The sequence below is a fragment of the Trachemys scripta genome, chromosome 13 (genome assembly GCF_013100865.1).
Source record: "Trachemys scripta elegans isolate TJP31775 chromosome 13, CAS_Tse_1.0, whole genome shotgun sequence".
Lineage (NCBI taxonomy): Eukaryota > Metazoa > Chordata > Testudines > Emydidae > Trachemys > Trachemys scripta.
In genome coordinates, this window is record NC_048310.1 from 31,384,833 (window position 1) to 31,406,671 (window position 21,839).

Genomic DNA, 21,839 nt, shown 5'->3' on the forward strand with positions numbered 1-21,839 from the left:
GAAGTGCCCGGCCGGCGGCTGGGGTCCGGAGGCAAGGGGACTGCCTGAAGCCCATAGCACTCGGGCAGCTCGGCTCTTAAACAGAGCCGAAGAGTCCGGGGAGGAACAGAGCCGCCGCCGGAGGGGAAGTGCCCGGCCGGCATTTTCCCGGACATGTTCGGCTTTTTGGCAATTCCCCCCGGATGGGGGTTTGATTGTCGAAAAGCCGGACATGTCCGGGAAAAAACGGACGTATGGTAACCCTAATGTCGCAGAACTGGAGAATAAAAGTTTTTAGTCTCAGCATGATGTATCTGGGTAAGGTGTCCATCTAGCTGAGCTGTGGACACTAAAACGTGGCACAGAGGAACTAGCAGACACAGTCCACATACAAAGGGTTTTGATTCTACTGGCCACAGCTGTTGTCGCTGGCCTGATCCAAAGCCCACTGGAGTAAATGGGAATCTTTCATTTGACTAATCAGGCACTTAATGGCCTTTGGTAGATCCATTCTCTAAGCTTCCATGTGTAACTGATCTGAGGGCACAAAATGCATTTGCTGAGTTCTGTTCCCTCACTCTTCTATATTGCCTAGCATGGCAGCAGTAATGTGTAATTTCTGCAACTTTTTGGACCTACAGACTTGTGCTGGCTGATTGGAGATAAGGCCCAACTGCTAACGTGAATGGAAATCTGACAGCAGTTTACAGCATACAAACAGTATTGTCAGCCCCAGGTGTTCAGAAATCATGAGTGAGTTTACCCTTAAAATGTTTTATTAAAAAAAAAATGGTTCTTTTTATTTTATTTCTGGTTTTTGAGTCTTACACGTAGGTCACTTTTCCAAGCTTTTCTCTGCAGCTGTGTGCTTTTACTTTTTAAAAAATGTAGACTGAGATTTTCATATCATAACATGACTTCAGGAGCTGGGGATTTCAGAAAAACACCAAATATCAGAGTCTCACAATAAAATTGGCTTCTCTGACACATTAATGCTGCACAACAGTTAAGGCAGACTGAAAAAGAAGAGTGTTCAACTCGAACTGCAGAGGGGACGTTTGTAGGCGGAATGCAATGGACAAGCTGGAACTTTGCAAGGATCTCAGAGCCACTACCCCTACTGGTGCAAAAAGTGCTTCAAGGTATTAGATGCTACAGATTATCAGGGCATCAGCCTTGCATCTCATCCAAAAATGTTATCTCCAGCAGAACAACCCCCCATCACACTAAGGCTGGTCTTCACTATGGGGAGATCGACACTGCTGCAATCAATGCAGCAGGGATAGATTTAGTGGGTCTAGTGAAGACCCGCTAAATTGACGGCAGAGCGCTCCTCAGTCAACCCTGGTACTCCAGTTCCCTGAGAAGATTAAGGTAAATAGACGGGAAAGCGTCTCCCATTGACGCAGCGCAGTGAAAACACTGTGGTAAATCGAGCTAGGCTACGTCAACTCCAGCTACGTTATTCACGTAGCTAGAGTAGCGTAACTTAGGTCAACTTACCACCGTAGTGAAGACAAGCCCTTCATCAGTGCCTCTCTTTGAGTCACCAACACCAGTCACTTGCTCTAGAAACCAAACTCAAATGTCATCTGTCCATATACTAAGTGGGTTTGATTTGGCTAAGCTTCTGATATTGGAGAAGATCTCAGTCCTGATTTATGATTGGATTCCTTGACTAGCTTGACAAATGAACCCAGTAGATCTTCAGATTCCCATAGTTAATGACAACTTGAGGGTTCTTCCTGTTAATAAGGTAATAACAACAGTAGCTCTGGCCAAATAAACTTGGAGGCGGGAGGCTGAAGGCTGCATGTTATTACCTCATTAACAAGAAACTCCATTAAGTTACTATTACTGTGTAATGTGTTCTTTGTCTTATCACCTCTGTGCTCTGATCAGCTCGGATATTTAATGAAATAGTACTAAATTAAAAGAAATTACAGATAGCTAATCAAGACTATACATAAAATGGAGAAAACAAAAGGGTTTTACATGTGAACATATGCAAAATAGCAAGAGATTCAGCATGTTCTTAACACAAAAGCTTTGGAATGAAAGCAAAAGTTTATGACTCATTTTATTATAATTGTAAATCTGAAAGCATAGCTATAGTTTTTAATTTTTATTTTGCCTCTGTAACTATTTTTATACTCTTTTTATTGCTGGCTGGACCAAGGTTTAAAATAACCTCTACTGGGAGCCTATGCCCCATTAGTCTTTTGTAATAAAATGTGAACCAGGCTAAACTAAAACACGTAGCCATAAGAGCAATTAAGAGTGATTTTTTGCAGATAACTGCTAACATGAAATACAATTGCTATTTTTATTAAAGGATTTAGGAAAAGCAGCACAACAATTTATAACAAAATAGCAGGTTATTTTACATTTTTCGTTTCTGCCTCTCACTCTGCCTAGCTCTCCTCTCAGGCCCCTGAAATAGTCAACTCCTGCTTTTAAAATGTGCATCATGTTACCATAAACTTCCATCTCTGTTTTATGTGTGGAATGTTATGATGTCACATAAGAAAGTGTTTCTCCCCAAAAAGCATTATTTCTGAATGAAAATCTGGTTGATGTTTTATAAGAGAGATAAAAAGTAAAGCTGTGCTTTGTGCTTCAATAATGGCAGGATTTGTAGGACATAGACATAATCTACAGGGCAATTGTCTGAGCACAAAGCATAGCATCTCATTATCTCATAGTTTCTTAAAAACTATAAACACAGTTGACAGATGTTTCTCTAATAGTATAATAATAGCTTCTTTGTGATTATTAGATTAAGCTTGTAATAACTTAGGAGGAGTGCTGGAGCTTTGTATTTATTATAGCTGGAAATAGAATACGCTGTGTTAAACTTGGACAGGCTGCAGTTATTTTTATGTTTGAAGCATTAAGGAAGACTTCTTTTAAAATTAACTTTTTATTATGATTTAAACAAAGCACAGCCTGGACATATCACTTCATACTCCTGTTACCTGCAAATGAAAAATGCACACTTGGGGGTCATCATTTAATATGGGGGAAAGGAAGAAATGACCAAAATCTTCTTTCACGCTTGAGAGTGTGAAGGTTGCCATGACTGTAACGTGTGGTGTTCGCTTTGCTTATCAAGACCCAAATTTTCTAAGAGGCCTGAAACTGCCTTCTAAGTTTCTACAGAGACAAATCAGTTAGTTAGAGGCAATATCTTAAACAGGCCATTTGTACCTCAAAATGTGACTGTTGGCACCTGAAAAAGCTTGGGGCAGCAAAAGCTTGGCTATACAAACTTAGGAATGTTTTATCTAAGCTTTGAGCTAATATATTTACATTTCTCAAATAAACTCTGGTCTTGTGCTAGTAAATATGAGGAAGTGTTTGAGAAACAATGATGTAGTATTGGGGACTGTGTCTTTAAGCCGTGAGCTTCCCAGGCAGACAGTTAGGGCAGGACTCCATGAAGTTCTTGTTATGCACAGCCAGTTGGAACTGGACACAGAATAAATATTTCTTGCAGGCACATTAAGTACTGAGTGATCACTGGACACCATGTAATATACTATGTCTTTAAGGGTACCACTAGACTAAGGGCTGTATTGTAGCTTTAGGAACCACTGACACAAGGAGGGAGTGTGGAGGGCCACAGCAATGAACCAGCGGCTGGAGGCATTCAGTGTGTGCAGGACAGAGGTAGACAGAATGTCTCCTTGAGCGCAGGGGTAGCAAACACTGGCCTTGTCAAGACTAGGAAAGACTATAACTCAAATTGCTAAAATTGACCTTAAGTGACACTACAGAAAGAGCGCAAGTTGGGCTTAGCTAGTTTGTGTTACCTAATCCTGACCTAAACTCAACCTTTTTCCTAGTGTGGAAGCCAAGAGAGCAGCAGCTGCATACGCCCATCGTAAGGGCGCAGTGTATATTACCTCACTGATAGGCCCAGGTTGCCAACGTTGCTAGAATAGATATGGGGCATTACCCTGCCCATCCACACCCTGATGCTGCTGACAATGCTAACAGTCCTTCTTGATACATAACAACTCCAGAGCTCTCGGGAGGACCATACATTGCACAAAAGGGTGTGCTCCCCTGCAGTAAAGCTCACCAGATGTTAGATGGTGTAGCGCAGGGCAGGAGTCCTAGCAGCACTCATCCTTATATTCAGACAGCAAAAACCAACCTCATTATGGCTGCCTCTTGCACGTCCGCACAGTTGTGCAGGAGCAGCCATAATTTGGTCCAAATTCTCCATTTTATTTCCAAATGCTGTTGACTGGCAAGTAATATATTTCAGATTAAAAACAAATCAGTTAAGCAAAAATAGGAAGTTAGAAAGGGCTAAAAGTCTGCAGAAATTCCAGTTATTCCATTAGAATCTTTCAAATGGTCTATATGGGTTTCTGCATTTCTCTCTTGTAGAGCACCAGTAAGCCCAGGGGAAAGTGCTCCAATAGGACTATTGGCCTGTTCCAAAATCTAGTTGCAAACTGGAACCCGTAACACCCATTTTAAAATGGAATTTCTACTAGGGTGAGTATTGCCTACAGCATTAAGGGCCATGGTTTTTTAAAAAGCCTAGTTTTGCACCTGCAATCAAATGTAGGTGCAAATGATAGAATGTCGGACAACAAAATACCTTATTTTTGCGGCAATATTTGTAAATGTCATTATGCCTAAGCTCTAATTTTGTACCTGCAGTTTTGTTTCAGCAATAAATTCTGGGCTCAGATTGGCTGGCTCCCAAATTAGAGGCTGGCTGAATCCTCTTTGAAAATCTGGCCCTATATATATGTAAATAGAAACAAATTATAACTGCTGCAGCAGATAAACACCGAGTCAGCAATATCCTCTAGCTGTGTAACCACAGCCATCTCTAGCCAGAGTTACACCCCATGTTTGGGATGCGCTTAGTCACAATGTGAAGTGTGAGGTTGCAGTCACCTTGCACAGTGCCAGCTGGACATGCCCTCCCCAGGGGCCCTGCAATAGGGTCTACACCAGCCCCTGCTGGCATATATCCTGTAGTAAATTTTGCCTCTGGCATTTCGTTAGAGACTGGTAAAATTTCAAGATAAGCTATGTAGCTATGAAATAAATCTTTCTCTGGAAACTTGTACAGTAGCTATTGGCATAAGAATCTAGCCTTCACTTAAAATAAGAAGCATATTACAATCACTACCCGTGTCATTCAGAAATCATTATGTGGATTTATACAGTGATTCATATTCTAGAGAAAAGGAGTTCTGGGATTGGATTTCTTTTAGCTTAGCCCACTTCAGAAATGTAGCAAAAAAAAAAAAATGTAAAAGATTTTAAGTACAAAGTTTTAAGTGTAAAACAATGTGTAGAACTCTGGTGCATAAATCCACATTACAAATAATGGTATTTGTGTTCATAACTCATCCGGCACAGCTTTGAAATGTACCCCTGAAATAACAAGTGGCCAGAAGGCTGAAATAGATGGCGTTTGATGATAGAAGGGATGCATTTTCAAAATGTTCATAGACCAGTAAGTCTACCCCAGATCAGCCTCCAGAAGAGACCCGCCCCCTGAGGGCCAGAGTGGCCAGCTGACAGCCTCTGACCACTCAATAGACTGTTAAAGGCATCTATCCAGTCTCCAGAATAGTGGTGGAGGAAAGGATGATTTTTAATACTAAGTGGGGGTGTATGTACATAGGGTCCTGTAAGTGGTGTCACATTTGAATAACTACATGAACCAAAAGAACCATGCCAGTGCCATCCCCAGCATACTGAATCTTGATGCATTTAAGTCATGTAATCCACACAAAGTGAGCACAACCATATAAAACTGAAGAAACAAATATTCATTCTGGCAGCATTATATGGGAGCATTAATTTACTGTGCTATGCAGAGCCATACCTTGGGTACGACGAATCAGGGTGGCTACCCTGAGCCCTGTGCTTTGGGGGGCCCCACAGGAGGTGGGCGGGGAGGTGAGGCGGGAGCCTGGCAGGTGAGTGGGGTGAAAAGGTGAACAGGGAGGCAAGCGAGAGGCAAGTCCCCCCACCAGAGCCTCGCCCTCCCCCCAGCGCCTCCTGCTCGCCAGCGGGCCCCGCCGATCAGCACCTCCCCCTCCTTCTCAGCGCCTACTGTGGATCAGATGTTTTGTGGCGTCCAGAGGCACTGGACGGAACTGGGTGGGGAAGAGGCAGGACAGAACTAGGCAGGGAAGAGGCAGGGGTGGGGCCTTTGGTGAAGGGGTGGAGTGGGCGTAGGCCCTGGGCAGAGACGAGGGGAGCACCCCCGGCTGATTAGAAACTCAGCGCTTATGTCCTCCCGTCCCCCGTCCCCCGGACTGTCCCATGCAATCGCCAAAATTATGTGTTGGGTATCTCAGCTGCTGCTTTGTGCTTTGAGGGAAGCGCTCACATGGGTGGCATAATAACTATATGATACAATTTTCTGTTTTCATTTTAAGAGTTACTTTAAAAAAACCCAAACAAATCTGCTTTTCTAGAATAGTGAATGGGAATTATTTTGTACGGTGACCAACAGTTTTGCTCAGCTCCTCCCTCTGAGACAGCTGTGGCCAGTTCTCAAGAATCTTCATGTTGTTTGGGCTTTTTTTTTTTAACATGTCATCTTTTGGCATGCCATTCAGACCAGTGAGAGGTTGTGTCACTGCTTGCCCTGTAGCTGTAGGTGCTTTAAATGCTCTGCTGCTGTGGCTCAGACACCAACAGCCAGCAGACAAGCATTTGGTTCCCTGAGTGTCTGTATGCTGTGCAGCCCTAGTTCAGCACTCTGACCCCAGCAGCCCACTGACAACACAACAGCCCCACGTTGGTCTCCACCAGCCCTGGTTACTATTTGCAGGATGACCCCAAAACAACTCCCAGATTTCTCCAAAACCATCTACTCTGAAGTGGAGCACTTAGAGAATTCATAAGGTTCGTTGCTCCTTAAAAGAGATAAAAGCACAGCTTTTTACTTTAACTGGGATTAACAATCGCTTCAATTCAAGCTCAGCGCTGGGTTGGTTTAGATTAAAAGTAAAACAAGTGTATTAACAAAAAGAGAGAGGTATTACATGAGTTCAGGTGTAAGGGCTAAAGACACAGTGGTGACAAGCAAATAAGAGGAAAGTATGTGTTGTAGTGGCTAAGACTTAACTCAGTAAGGTACAGCCTTGGCTCAAGGTAGATTTCTTACAGTATTTTTCTTTCCAGACTTGGCTGACTTTTCCTCAATCAGGACCTTCCACAGAAGTACAAGAGGCTGGGTTCCCTTGTCTTCTTGGGTGAAAGTTTGTTGCCTAAGCAGATTTCTCACCTATATTCAGTTCCCAGAAATGTCAGCCTCCTTAGTTGATGGATCCATCCTTCTTAGCTTGGCCCTTTGTGTCTGCCCAGTGATGTATTCTAAGATGGCTTCTTCTCTCTCCTTATAGCTTCCCAAACTCACTATTTTGTCCTCTGTATCAGGATGACCACATGCTGTTTTTCCCTTCCTGTGACTTCCCATCCTGCTGCTGATTCTTACATACATCAGGTTTCCATGTTTTGATTCCACAATGCTACCTTCCCTCCTGTCTGGGAGAAAACCTATTTCTCCTTGTGTTTGGTGACAGACTTGAAAGCATAATATTAGTGTGAATCCATATTTCCTCATGTAGTACTAATACATAAATTTCACAGTGATCTTAGTCACTGATGTGTCATTAGTTTTCAGAAAAGACCTTCCTTGATCCACTTTTAAAATACAATATTATATACAGTCAGTTGGTTCAATTATTTATCATTTGTGGTTCAGGCCCTTTTATAGTCCAGTAAACCATTGAAATGTACTCTCAGATAAAGTTCCTTTTCTCCTCCTGGAAAGAAACACCATATGATCTGGTGAAGGCTTCATGCTGGTTCCTCCCTCACTGATGATAATTGAGTCGTTACCTCCTCCTCTTCATGGAACTTGATGGCTTTGTTTACCTTTTATATAACTGAACCTTTATTGTCTCTGCGTGGTGATCAGGCTGGTCAGCCAAGCAAATACACAATCCATTGTCTAGGGCAGACCATGCTTATGCATTGCTTGCCAAACACATTTCAAGAACATAATTCTAGCACATATTCATAACTCTTTGTACGCACCCTGAACATGCATCACACAAGAATATTACTGATCAGTAATTTATTAATTTTCAAATGATTACAACACATTTTACATAAATATTGTGATACAGTGTGTTAGATGTAGTGAGCAGTCAAACTTGACAAGAGTTGCTGACCTAGAGAAGTAAACTACCAATGGGTTCTGTATCCCAAAATGGTATTTCTATTTTTTTGTGAAAGCTTTCTGTATGGTTAGGAGATTATGTTGCATGAGGATTTACTCATCTCACATTTTTGACATTTCAAATTTAAGCAACTTATGGAAAAAGTTAAATGGCAAATATGTTCATGTAAGTTAAAAGGAATTATCTCCCTTCTGTGAGAGAATTTGTTCATATTTCAGGGAGGGGAATGGCCATGATGATGCTGATATTGGAAAGAAAAATTGAGTTATGGATCTTTCTCTACTGTTATTAAAATCAGTTTAACACATACATGTTTACTACTTAGTTAATTTTTAAGATTGCAAAGTACATTTAGACCTTCTTGAAGGATATTGTACACTGGAAAGAGATGTTGTGTTGTATTAAAGGAAATGAAAGCTTTCGGGTAACTTATTAAAAGTATTAATTTGAAGCCAATGATGCAGAGTTTAAGGTATACAAAATTCACACATTTAGGACTTCATATTAGGTGTGACGACTCTCCATGTTGCCACACTCCTTCTTTATGACATCTCCTATGAATCCCATCTTACGGTTGCCTTCCTTACATATGCCAAACAGCAGGTGTGGATTTGGCAGTGGTACTATATTTTAGTCTGCACTGGGAGCCAGCACCTTTCTATTTAAAATTTCACACACTCTTGATTTTTCCTGTGTGGAGAACTGCAGAGTGGATTACTCATAAGGGGTGAAATCCTGGCCTCATTAATATCAATAGGATTTTGCCATTGACTTTAGTGGGGCCAGGATTTCATCCAAGATATGCACAGAGATTGGGTCCATCATGGATGCAGAGATGCACATGCTGCAAGAGGGAATGCCTCGCCATGGGATTGTCAGAAATGTAAGGCATTACAAATCTACATTAAAAAGTTAGGTCAACTCAGCTGTGTCACTCAGGAGCATGAAAAATCCACACCCCTGTGGGGGAGGGATAGCTCAGTGGTTTGAGCATTGGCCTGCTAAACCCAGGGTTATGAGTTCAATCCTTGAGGGGGCCATTTGGGGATTTAGTGCAGGATTGGTCCTGCTTTGAGCAGGGGGTTGGACTAGATGACCTCCTGAGGTCCCTTCCAACCCTGATATTCTATGGTCTATGGTCTATCTACATTAAATGCAGGGGTGGTGTTATATTGCCCTTAAAAAAACCACCTTTTCCCCCATTTTACTTTGCATAAATAACAACATAAAGGTCATATGGGACGAAACAGTTTTCTCTGTTTAGGAATGAAATAGAAGTCGTCTGTGCTACTGAGCGTTTCTCAGTAAAAATGATCTTTTTTAAAAATGATGAGACTACAAGGTGCTGGAGTGTGGATAAGCCAAGCTCAGTTTGACTTTATTTTGGTTTTCAGTGCTCTGCATTCACACTAGTCCTTCATGCACAATAACCCCCATTACACACCCTTTGGGCTCCTTATTTATTTCCAACAGCTACACAATTAACACCTTGTTAAGCTGCACACCTGTGGCAGCTTTATTGTCAGACCACTGCACTACAGCTGTTAACTGCCCAACATTACACCAGCAGTCCGGGTGCCCAATTATAGGAGATGATGAGACATCCCATTTTAAAGCTATGTAAATATGAAACATTTTGTGTAACTATTAAACATTAAAGTTTTTTTTTTTATCTTAAACTAGTTTAAGGGTGACCTATAAACTGATACAGAAAACTGAAAATGCACCGATCTTTGCTTAAAACCCTACTAACTAGATGGGGGAGCAATCAGCACAGGAAAATATATATATATATTTTTTTAACTGACCTTGATTTTTTTCCCCTCTGGAATCCTTTTGCTGCTTTCTGGTTCACTGAAGTTACCCTAGTACCCATCATTCTGTGACCTCACATATACGGAGATTGGAACCGAGAATTCCTTCAGGGGAAACCACAGGAAGAGCCAAGTATGGGAAGAAAGCTTAGGTTGGGATTTATGTTTGGTGGTAGTTATTTGAGTTACCAATCAAACAGAACCATAGCAAAGGGCTAAATTTGGGCAACGTACAGTATATTCTGTTCAAAGCAGGCTGGGAACTACACTGTAATTGAAAAGAATGTTACAAACAATAATGTACGGACTCTTAGTCCAATATGTGTTACCACAATGAGTTGGGGTTAAGACTGTTCTCTCTTGAATAGTCTTTCAGCATAAGAAACTGCTGTATATACCCGAACTTCATACACTCCTGGGTCCATGGGTTTTGACAATGTGAAATCGTCTTTCAGGGGGTAGTATTCTTTCTCTGCCTTTTCTGATGCGCACAGGGGAAATATGTGTAACAGCTAGAAAACAGTCAATTTTAACACACAAATGGGATGTCGTTGTTTCAGAACTCGTGATTCTTTTATCAAATGTTATTTCAAAGGCACAGAATCCATAGCTCAGACATGGCTGCTTCTTGTGGTTAGAGTTTAGGGAACATTCATAAAGTTCAGAAAATCTACTTAGGGATCACCATTAGAGAGTGGAAAAAGGTAAACAGTTTTCACAGTGGCTGACAACCTGGCTTGGTCTCATGAATGAAAAAGCAGCATATTTCAATTATACAACATATGGGAAGTGTTTATGACTTTTTGTAGCAGAAATTCAGCCCATTACAAAGACCAATAGAAAGCCTATGCACACTACAGTCTCACTTGAGTACTGTTTTGAGAGCCTTCTGCCTAGAGGTGAATTTATCTATGTATTTTTATAGGACACTATGTGCCTGTACTGGTTTTGAAGATTGTTTCTCTTTTCTGAGGACAGAGCCTAGTTGCTTCAAGCCAGATGTAAAGGGAATAAAGAATTAAATAACGTTGCTGATATATAGTACCTGGGAGCACTACATTATTCTAGTGTGTAAACTTTCAGCATTCTGATTTTCTGTTGGAATAAACAAGGGTTGAAAGATGATCAGTTCCTCCTGATTATGTACAAGCTTTATCACTCAGCTGTTACCATCTGAAGATGTGTGTAAACAGTTGTATCACAGGGGACTTTTCTAAATTGCCAGGGTTTCTGGTTTGCTGCTATAAAGGAATGACTTCTAATAAGGTTTTGTTAGCTAGTGTTAAAACAGCCAAAGTCCCTGTGTTAGGTCATGTATTAAAGAGACATCTTTCTTCCAAATCAAATTAGACTGGTTCTGTGCATCTGCTCCTCATCACAGAAATTGCTAGGCTGCTAGAATACCATGTTATCATGGACCAAGCAGTTCTTCTTACTGGAGCAATAAGTAACTTCTTATGGTTTGTATAGGCTTATGCATTAATTTGTTTACATGAATGTTGCATCTGTGTGAATTGGTGACAGATAAAGTTATGTGTTCTGTTTTGCCTAATAATTTTATATCTACTGAAGATGGGTCTGAGTGATGATGTTTGGATCTGATCTTCCCCCAAATTTGGGGATGAAGAACTTGGGTACAGGTCCATCTGTCACATTTATGATAGCAATACTCACAGATGGTCGCAAGTAGAAATAGTATTGTACCCTCTCCCAGTCAGGGAGAAAAAGCAATACTCAGAAGCTACCAAAAGACAGTTTAGGCTGGGCACTCGGGAAGAAGTTCTTACAGAAGAGAAATTGGGAAGTGGAATAATCTTCTAAGGCTAGGTCCACACTACCCACCTGATTCGGCGGGTAGAGATCGATCTTCTGGGATCGATTTAGCGCGTCTCATCTGGACGCGATAAATCGATCCCAGAAGCGCTCCCCCGTTGACTGTGGAACTCCTGCTCGCCAAGAGGAGGAAGTGTTGTCAACGGAGGAGCTTGCCTGCGCCACGTGGACCCGCAGTAAGTAAACTTAGTTCGATCTAGGAAACGTCGACTTCAGCTACGCTATTCTCGTAGCTGAAGTTGCGTTTCCTAGATCGATCCCCCGCCCCAGTGTGGACCAAGCCTAAGTCAGTTGACTGAGGATGAGACTTGCAAATAAAAGGGGGAAAACCGTACATCCTCCTGTTCTGGACCTATTGCTTTATCTGTGGTTTCACCCTCTGTTGAGTTTTATTAGGACTAGATGTTCTGAGTACCCTTTGTTCAAACGTATTCCATATGTTATAGTTTATATTCAGACTTAGTCTGTAGTTTTCACCTTTCTCTTGGCAACCCCAGAGGGTTAATTCAGATCAGAGATGAGCACTTTTAATAAAAAGTTCAATTTAGCTTTGTTTCATTTTGTCTCAACCCATTATGACAAACAAATAGTATGACTGTTCCTAATTTTATGCATGTATTCATACTGAGACGACTAGCTAGAATTGGGTTTAGTGTGGTCAGATGTTGATGTCATGCAAGCATTTTCTATAGCTCTGACAATGCATGACCTATAACATTCATATTATCTCGGTGTGCTATGACACTATAATTGCTGCTACCCAGCTCCTTAGAAAAAACTCTGGTTTCTTCTTTTCATTATTCTACTCCTACTTATGTGATGACTCTCACTGTCCTTCTGATGACTTCTCTGTTCCAAGATTTCTCTTCTATGGTATAATAGAAGGTTAATTTCTCAACTCTTAGGTATTCAGATACTACAGTGATAGGGCCATGGAAACACCTACAACACTCTCCTTTTTTCTATCTAATCTCTCATGCTTAATCATCTTGGACCAGATTTCAGGCCCACCCATAGCCAAACCTGGCCCTCATTTTTGCCTATGTCAAATTGCAAGCTAATTATATACTCAGGTATCAACCAGTAAATAGCCTCTAAGTTATATCTGTAGTTCTGTGCCCACATACCGTGGGTCTGCAAATGGAGACAGGGCCATTTAAAAAATGCCATACTGTTTAAGTGCAAGTTGGAATTATCATTATTTATTGTATTAGTTGTGCCATAGTTTGGTCGTGTGGAGTTGAGGCTCAGCTGAGACCATTAAATTCGTTTTCCTGTATGAGCTCAGTTTGCCAGAATTTGAAGTTGTGTAAAAGACGAGCACAGTAACCCAATGCACCATGATTTATGATGTCTGCTATATCATCTCTTAAGTTTTGTGTTCAGGCCTAATGATCAATGTTTTAATTTAGAGAAGAAAAAGATATGTCTATGTTCTCTAACTAAATGTAATAACTAGATATTTAGATGCACTTTCTCACTTGCTGCACCTATCCAGGAAGTTTGCAGTGATGGTTTGTAGCAGATTAATAAGTAGGTTCAAAGGGTATTGTTGTTTACAGTGGAAATATACTATACAGAATTGAAGACATTTAGCATTTCTTAACCTCTTGACACTAGAAGTCAGATATAAGTTAGGATTTCCTTATCCACAATCTGTTGCCGGCAGTACATTTTCAAAGGGTTAAAGCAATGCTCACAAGTACACATGACTGAAAATTGGTTGAATATGATTTCAAAGGGATTTTTTAAAAAGAAAATTCCAATTACAGATAAGTAATTTCCCTTTCTAGCTTACTAAGCTCCATTTCATCCTTCTGCAATTTCAAGATCCATATCCCTTTCCCCTTATTTCCATAGATATTTTGAATATGAAAATGTTATGTCAAAACTTAGCTGAAGCCTTCATCGGGTTTTTCAAAACCTAAGTTAGAATTCTGTTTCTAAGATAAATAGATTTGGATCAGAAAGATGTTTCCACTAGCTGGTATTCCTTTTTGGATGAGTTTTCAAGCAGTGTCTTTAATCATATTTTTGTTGATTATTTATTAGTTTCTGTGGGAAATCAAAGGATGGACAACCTAAAATATGTCTTCCATAAAATACTTTCTGAATCAAAAGCTGTAGTAGAGAATTTATAGGAAGTGTCTTTCATGTGCCGATATGAACTGATTGAGAGAGAAAATATTTCAGCATGTGGATAACATGCAAATGAAGGTTGACCCCAAAATGGAAAATTGAATCTCTCGTATGTGGCTGGGGTAGCTATTACTCTTGTACTACCAGACTAGATAAACCTATTGTGGTTAACATAGTGGGGGGGAAGAGTGTTTCTGTTCTGTTCCATGACATCTGAATATGGATAGTTAGAACTAATTCAGAATGTTAAAGAAAAATGCCCCGAGCCAGAAGCTTCAATAAGTGCATACTGAAAAGAAACAATTGCTAACTTGGGAAACTTCAGATAATATATACTTCCATAATTGGCCTCTACTTCTACGTGATATTAATAAATTCCATAATCACCTAAATATAGCTGCCAACTCCCAGTCATCCTTTAGGAATAGCTGTACATACTGTATGTATATTTTAGAACTGATAGACTGCGATTGGCTGCAGTGCTGACACTAATTGGGAGAAAATAATGTCTCACTGTAGGAAAGTAAAACATACTGTACTTTTTATTGCAAAAGTCAGCAATGTAAAAACCCTTTGTCATTTAAAAAAGTAAGGGATTACATACAAGCAGCTTCTAGCCTTTGAATCTCCTCTGAGAAGCGCTATTCTAAACCTCTTAACATCTCCAGACCGTCAAATGACCCATTTTTCATATGGATAACCCACTAGCCCATGGGAAGCAACCCCACCTTGCGTCAATGAGTGAACAGCACTCGGTTAATGCCTCTGGCAGTAATTTCTGACAGATTATATGTTTGAGAGAGTAAATTTTTCTCAGGCTTCTTTAGCCTATAAAAGGGAACATTGTCTGTCTTCCCCAGTGGGTCCTGCTGAATGTCTATTTACCATACCTCCTGCCTCAGTAGGAACAGGGCACCTCTCAGCTCCATAAAAGGCTAGCAGGAGAAGCAAAATCTAACTACTACAGTTGCTTGATGATAATTGAGCATTTATCTCCTGCGAGTATTGGAATATGGTTGGTCTAAAATGACAGGTATTTTCAATAGAAAAAAATCGAATTAAATGAAAATTTTAGTTTTGTTTGAAAAATTTCACAGATTTTTTCAATGACAGGAATTAAAACAAAATTTTTCATTTTGTTTTATTTCTAATCAAAACTTTTCCTTTCATTTCAGTCTAAATAGAAAATATCCTTTTCAATCAGATTTTTTTACAGGGGCGCATTCACCCTTTTCCATCCTTTTTCCAGAAAAAACAAACAACAAAAAAAGACAATTGAAATTAAATTAAAATTTTCTATTTGAAACAAAACAAAAATTGTATTTACATTTGTTTCCTCAAAAAATTGAACATTTTTGAAGGGAATGATTTTTTTTTTCATGAAGATGTTTGCTTCTGTTGGTAGAAACAAAAATTAAATTAATTTTTTTTATCAGTTCTGTGTTGGAGAGAGGACGAAAAGGTCTGTCCTTAGTGGTGGAGAAGAGAGGTCATCTAGGAACAGAAGAGAGAAATTCAGTCATGTATTTGGAACTGGTGGATATTTGAATTTGGCAATCTCAATCTCAGTGACGCCAAATACAATATCAATCTATTTGCCCACCACTATAGTTTGTAGTTAGCTGTGTGCCGATTTTGTCCACAAAAATTGTGCAAAGCTCATTTTTAGGATGATGTTATCCTAAGGCAATAATGCAGAGTAAGGAAAAATGCAGCCCAAATTGTGGCACAAGTTCTATAGTGAGGCCACTCACCCTTAATATAGCAGTGCTGTCTGTCAAGGCTATGGGCTCCAACATCAGATATAAACATTTTATTAAGACTCATGTTAAAAAATTATATAATAGGTTAAGAAAAGAGTGTCTGTACACTCTGGGTATAGTGGTTAGGTTATCCAAAACTACAAAGTTTGTTTTAAAAATCATAAGATACATATAGTATATAATCAGCAATAACCCGAATTTAGATGAGTATATTTAACAATATAGTTTAGATATTAGCATCCAAATATTTGGGTACATCACTCATGAAAAGTTATACAGAGAGTTGGTTGTCAAAAGCAAATACATCAGTGAGTAAAGATTGTCCCTCAGTAATTGAGAATTTAGGGTAGATTGTCCATTAGAAAAGTATTTGAGTTACTTTCCTGACTGCTTCTCATCAGCACTCCAGATCATCCCTCTTGGTATTGCTGATGTCCAGTGATGTGTTCTAGGTAGATGTTCCTCGATCAACTGATGGCGTCCGACACCATGAGTTGCCGCATCAGTTGAGCATAGCGTTGACTGATTCCACAGTCTTTCTTTCAACGCTTGCTCGTTACTGAGGTCCCATGTACCCAGGGCTCTGACGATTAGTGCTTGAGTTTGAACCTCGTAGCCCATAGCTCTCAAGGGGTCGGCCAGAGGAGCATATTCCTCCAGCTTTCGAGATCGGGCATCGTGGAAGGCCGAGCTCCTGTTTTCAAAGGGAACTATGACGACCACCATCTTCCAGTCCTCATTGGTGATGACGATGTCCGGTCACAGTTGTCTGTCCATTCCAGGGATGGCAGAATTCACGGCAACCTTCCCCATGAGTAGGGGGATGGCTCTGATCAGGCAATCTTGGATGGCATTCTGGCGCAGCTGCCAGGCTCTGGAATATGGCTTGCAGCTACACAAAATATGCGTTAGCTTCTCATTGGCATAGCCGCACTTCCTGCATCGCTTGTCCCAATTCCCGTGGTGGACCGTTCCATTCAGCAGCATGCAGTTGAGCTTGGCCGTGTGGATGAACTTCCAGTCGGCAAATCAGCTGAAGCTGCCCCCAGGGAGGAAGTAGTTACTGGCGTCCCACTTGCATGTCACCTCGAAGGCCTTGCCCTGGTCCAGCTTCTGTTTCAGGTTTTCCGTGTACTAACAGCGGAAGCCATCTTTCAGGGTTCTCTTCAGCATGGTTCTAGTTCTCGGAGTGATACTATATCGTTTCAAACTTGCCAAGCCTCCAACTGAAAAATAAAGATAGCTGCAGTCTCTTTTATTGTATACTAATTGGGTTTATTGTTCAGGACCTGGGAAGTTGCCAGGGCAGCCCTCAGTTTGGCAAGCTTGGGTGCTCCCAGTTTTGAAAGGCTGAAGTTACCACTGCACTTTCCTGCCACTGTCTTATCTGTGAATAAGGAGATGATTTAGCTTGGTTCTCTGTTGTATTTTCTGCTAAACTTTTTAGAGAGCCAGAGGTGGGGTTTAATGAAGTTGAGTGATTTAGTACATTGGGAGTTAGTCTTTTTAACAGGTTATTATTTAATTCCTAGGTGTGTGTGGTGAGGAAACAAAGATGACCCTGTTCGCAAGTGAACCAGTGCCTCAGGTTAATGTCCAGGTGTTCTTTCAACTGAGCTGTGAGACTAATTTCTTCCTGGCCCTCTGGTAACCAGCTGAAGCAGTAGACCAGCTGGTATATCTTCAATCTTGCATACCAACATCTTTCACTGATTCAAAGATTTCCTTATATCCTTTATACTTCCTCTGGGGCTTATACCCTTTGAATAACAGCAGTTTGAAGAGAACTGCTGTTAAGCTTTGCAAGTACCATTTCTAAGCCACAGAGAGAAAAATGGAGGCCTCACTGAAATACTCTCCAGAATCCTCATTTTGACTCATCCCACCTCTCAAATTATTTCAACTCTGAGAACTCAACTAATGATATCTAAGGAGGATGCTGGACACTGAATATTATCTATTATTGAACTGATTTTTTTCTCTGAATTCTTCAGTGGCACATTAGAAAGGGAAAAAATTAATTCTTATGAATTTGCATAGTATTTCAATAGCTAATACTACAAAAGAGGAATCCCTTAAACCTACAATAGATATCAGATTTGAGCCTACAGATACATTGTGCAGTAGAGGAAAACCAAAGTGGCTTGTGATGTCACTGGAGTTATATAGAGAATTCAGAACTTTGTAATTTACCATTTATTTTATTTTTGTGTCAAGCATGATTAGGATTTACAGGCCTGATATGCTCACCCCAATCTCTGCTTGGGCAGGTGCAGTTCTGTGCACCGAAAGCGGCACACGCAGGTGAGAGAATGTTTACGTGCAAAACCCATTTGGACGAGTGGAGGAAAGAGGTAGAGGAGCAAGGACAATGAGACAGCCACTAATTTTGGCCCTCTCTTGGGAAGAGGATGCAACAAAAGCAGGAAACTCCCAGTCCTGGGGGAATAGAGAAAGAGGTGACAAAAAGGGTAGAGACCCCCTCCTGCTTAGGGGAAGAGAAGACTAGATAAGGGAAAGACAAAGAAGAGCTATTTGGAGCTGGTGGAGGTAGGGGGCTGATGTACCAGACGGACATTGGGGAAGAAGCAGATTGGGTGTATACCTTGTTGAAGACACCAGAGGGAGTACATAGCTTAACTAAAGATGCTTAGTCACCCCCAATTGCCCCTGCTGGAGATAGCAGGCCATCTCTTCTGCCTTCTTCCCCACAAGAAGAATAATTAGGAGGAAGCAGAATCTTTTTTTTTTTTTTTTTATAATGGAGATATCCCATCTCCTAGAACTGGAAGGGACCTTGAAAGGTCATCAAGTCCAGCCCCCTGCCTTCACTAGCAGGACCAAGTACTGATTTTGCCCCAGATCCCTAAGTGGCCCCCTCAAGGATTGAACTCACAACCCTGTGTTTAGTAAGCCAATGCTCAAACCACTGAGCTATCCCTAATCGTTGGTGAAAGGGATGGTGGTGAGGATTGCAGGGATTAGTGGGAGGGCTAACAAAAGTCTGAATAAGTATTCAACTTTAAGATGCTTATGTGAACTGATGCAACACAATTGAGGTTTTTTCATCATTACACCTCTATCCTGATATAACGCTGTCCTCAGGAGCCAAAAAATTATAGATGAAACCGCGTTATATCGAACTTGCTTTGATCCGCTGGAGTGCGCAGCTCCGCGCCCCCCCCCCCCCCCCCGTGCTGCTTTACTGCGTTTTTGCCGAATTCGTGTTATATCAGGTCACGTTATATCGGGGTAGAGGTGTACTTTTAAGTGGTTTTTTTTATGTTTTAGGGATGTTTTTAAAAAATTAATTCATTAGGTCTTGTTGCAAAATATAGGGAAGAATAAGATTTGGTGGCTGGTAGAGCAGATCTTTAAGATCAGCCTTTGAGCCGCGAGTTAGGTGCTAACCATTAAGATACTCCCGTAAAAACAAACAAACTTGTAATGCACCAGAATACACGCATAACCCAGCTAGAGCTGTAGATCTAACAGTTCACAGATAATTCTCTTGGTAAAAGAAAAAGTATCCATTGGAAACTGTGGAAAAATGGAGGCCAGTCAGAATGAATCACAAAAAAGGATCATATCTTTGAATGGTTCCTACCACCAAGTCCTGTGGGTGAATCCCTTCGAATTGTTTGGAAAAACAAAGTTAAAGGTAGCTGAACTCTGATAATTGGCTAATGTATACATGCAATATCTTTGGTTTTTTTTTAACAGTTTCACAAGGGCCTTTACAATGTGATTACATGTTCTAATTATATGATTACATATATTTTATACCACTTATGTCATTAAGTGCAATTACACGTATTACGTGACTATGCCATGATAGTGCAAAAATTACTTTGAGAAAAATTACACAACAAAACCATAATTAAAAGACCATTAAGTATAGGAGACACACCTACTAAAATAGGGTAATTCAGACTCAGAGGAAAAACTCTTTTATGCATAAGCCATATGCACTGCAGCACTATCTTAATGCTAATTGTCTGTGCACTGTTGTGTTTAACCATAAAGTTTATTCTTTCACTGTCAATCCTGTGCCTTTAGTGTAGTTTTTGTGTGTGTAACTTTTAGTTAGTATGGTGTCTTCGCTATGTAGGAAAGACATTGGAAGTTTCAAATGCAGCCATAGCCATTTGTGTATTGATCCTCCCTTGACGTCTCATCATTTAAGCAGGGACAAGCTGAGTCAGTAATTGTGTAGACAACTGCAGTGGAACATCTTGGTTCTGCAGGAAGTAAGGTTGACTGTTCTGTAGGTGGCACTCTTCTGTCTGTTACTGATCAATACATGCCCAGTTGTGCTAGGACACCGTTGGAACTGTCGTATTGTGGGTGATACATTTAAACAAAGTCCTGACCTCTAGTGGTCATGAGAAGTTCCAGGATATGTTTTATAAGTATGCTAGCTAACCTCAGTGCCCTTAAAATGTCAATGTAGGTATCTCCATTCTGTCTACTTAAAGGAGGTAATTTTATAATTGAGATGTATCAGAATTGTATCAATACATTGGAGTATTCTTTGGGGCAGTTTCAGAACATGAGTTTTTCTTATAAGAATGGTTTGATGTCTAGGTTTCACCTCATATAGTTTAGATATCAGTTTATTTAGCTTCTTAGGTGCTATGAGATCCTTTTGGATTAAAGCTGAAGTTTACAGTTAGGATGCTATTGTATAATGAAAACAGAGACATGCTGCATTAGCACGATTATAAATCTGTATGTATAAAGATATATAATAATGCTGCAAAGACATAACAAGTTTAAATAGCTCTGCCTATTCATTCCAGTGAGTCCAGACAACAAGAACTGGTTCTTCAATTATTCTATGCACAGTTCTTCTCATATTGTAAATAAGGATATTGGAGGATTTGAGCAAACCTTTCAGACATGCACATTTTTCTTCTTTGTTAGCCATCAACTCATCCATCAGATGTTATTAACATTAGCTTATGGTATCCATTGAAGTTTCTTGTCCTCACAGCCAAAACAGCTATTTCATCTATTACTCATCTATGAAGTTTCTGTTTGTTATAAAAAAAAAGTTTTCAAAATCACCTGTACCTTTATTATAAATCACTGGTGAGGGCAGAACCTGATTTTGAGAAGTCTCCTGAGGATGATGTCTGGTAGGTACCCCACTCATGTTACATATGGGCTGAATTACTGAGCAAAGGAATTGAACCTCCACTGTTTCAGATTGGTTACGGTGGTAAAGAGCTGGCTCATACTGCTCTGCAGAAGAAGGATGGATAAAATGCTCTTTGATCACTGAAGATTTTTTTTAAATGTCGGTGCAGAAGGGTTGCATTTATATTTGGCTTCTAGACCTGTCTCTTGACCTTCTAATTACTTTATTTGAAACAGCACTGAGGGTACAATAAAACTGGAGGTTGTCTCTCGTTTGCTTTATCATAAATTAAAGCTGTTAGTTTGGTGAGGTGAAAGTAGAGGCAGAGTGTTCATTACTGCACAAGTGACGGCTTGTCAATAGCACTGCTTTTTAGTTTGTTCTAGTCAGCACTTGCTGTGCATTTTGTTGGACCACTGGGAAATAATACAACAAGATTATACATTTGGAATACCACAAGAGTTCATGGGGAAAAAAAAGATAAATTATACACTTGGTAAAAAGTGACATGCTATCTTGTGCTATTAACAACCAGAGATAATTGCAGTGAATTGTAATTGCAGTTTGCAACTTACAGTATAGTGTGTCCAACATCAATCTTAATAGTGAACAAAGCAATTTATATTAAAACTTAATTCACTTGCTAACTTTCTGGTGTATACAAGGGAGCTAACAGATGTAGCTTTTCAGAAAGTTCAAAGGCATTTAGAACATGGAATGAAATGCTAATGTAGTAAGCCTTAGAGAAAGAGTGCATTACTACTTGTAATGAAAACAAATGTATGCCATTATATCCTATTTTGTGTTTATTTAATAAAATATTACAGTTTGCACATCGATGAATTTAGTGTTCCTGAATGAAAATGGAATGATATCCTCTTTTTATTCACAGATCAGACAGGAACAGCAATTATACGAACAGTATAAA

The 21,839-nt window shown here is 40.2% G+C and overlaps 1 protein-coding gene across 3 annotated transcripts in view; it reads left to right on the top strand.

Annotated features, from left to right (window-relative positions):
• Window positions 1-21,839, top strand: part of FTO (FTO alpha-ketoglutarate dependent dioxygenase) — a 329,085-nt gene that overhangs the window by 216,983 nt on the left and 90,263 nt on the right. Inside the window, exon 9 of one of the 3 annotated variants that reach the window (XM_034788563.1) lies at window positions 621-682. The exons of the other annotated variants lie outside the window; for them this stretch is intronic. Coding sequence (XP_034644454.1) covers window positions 621-645 — 25 coding nt within the window. The 3' untranslated portion in view covers window positions 646-682. Of the gene's footprint in view, window positions 1-620; window positions 683-21,839 lie in introns of those variants that run through there. 3 annotated transcript variants of the gene reach the window in all.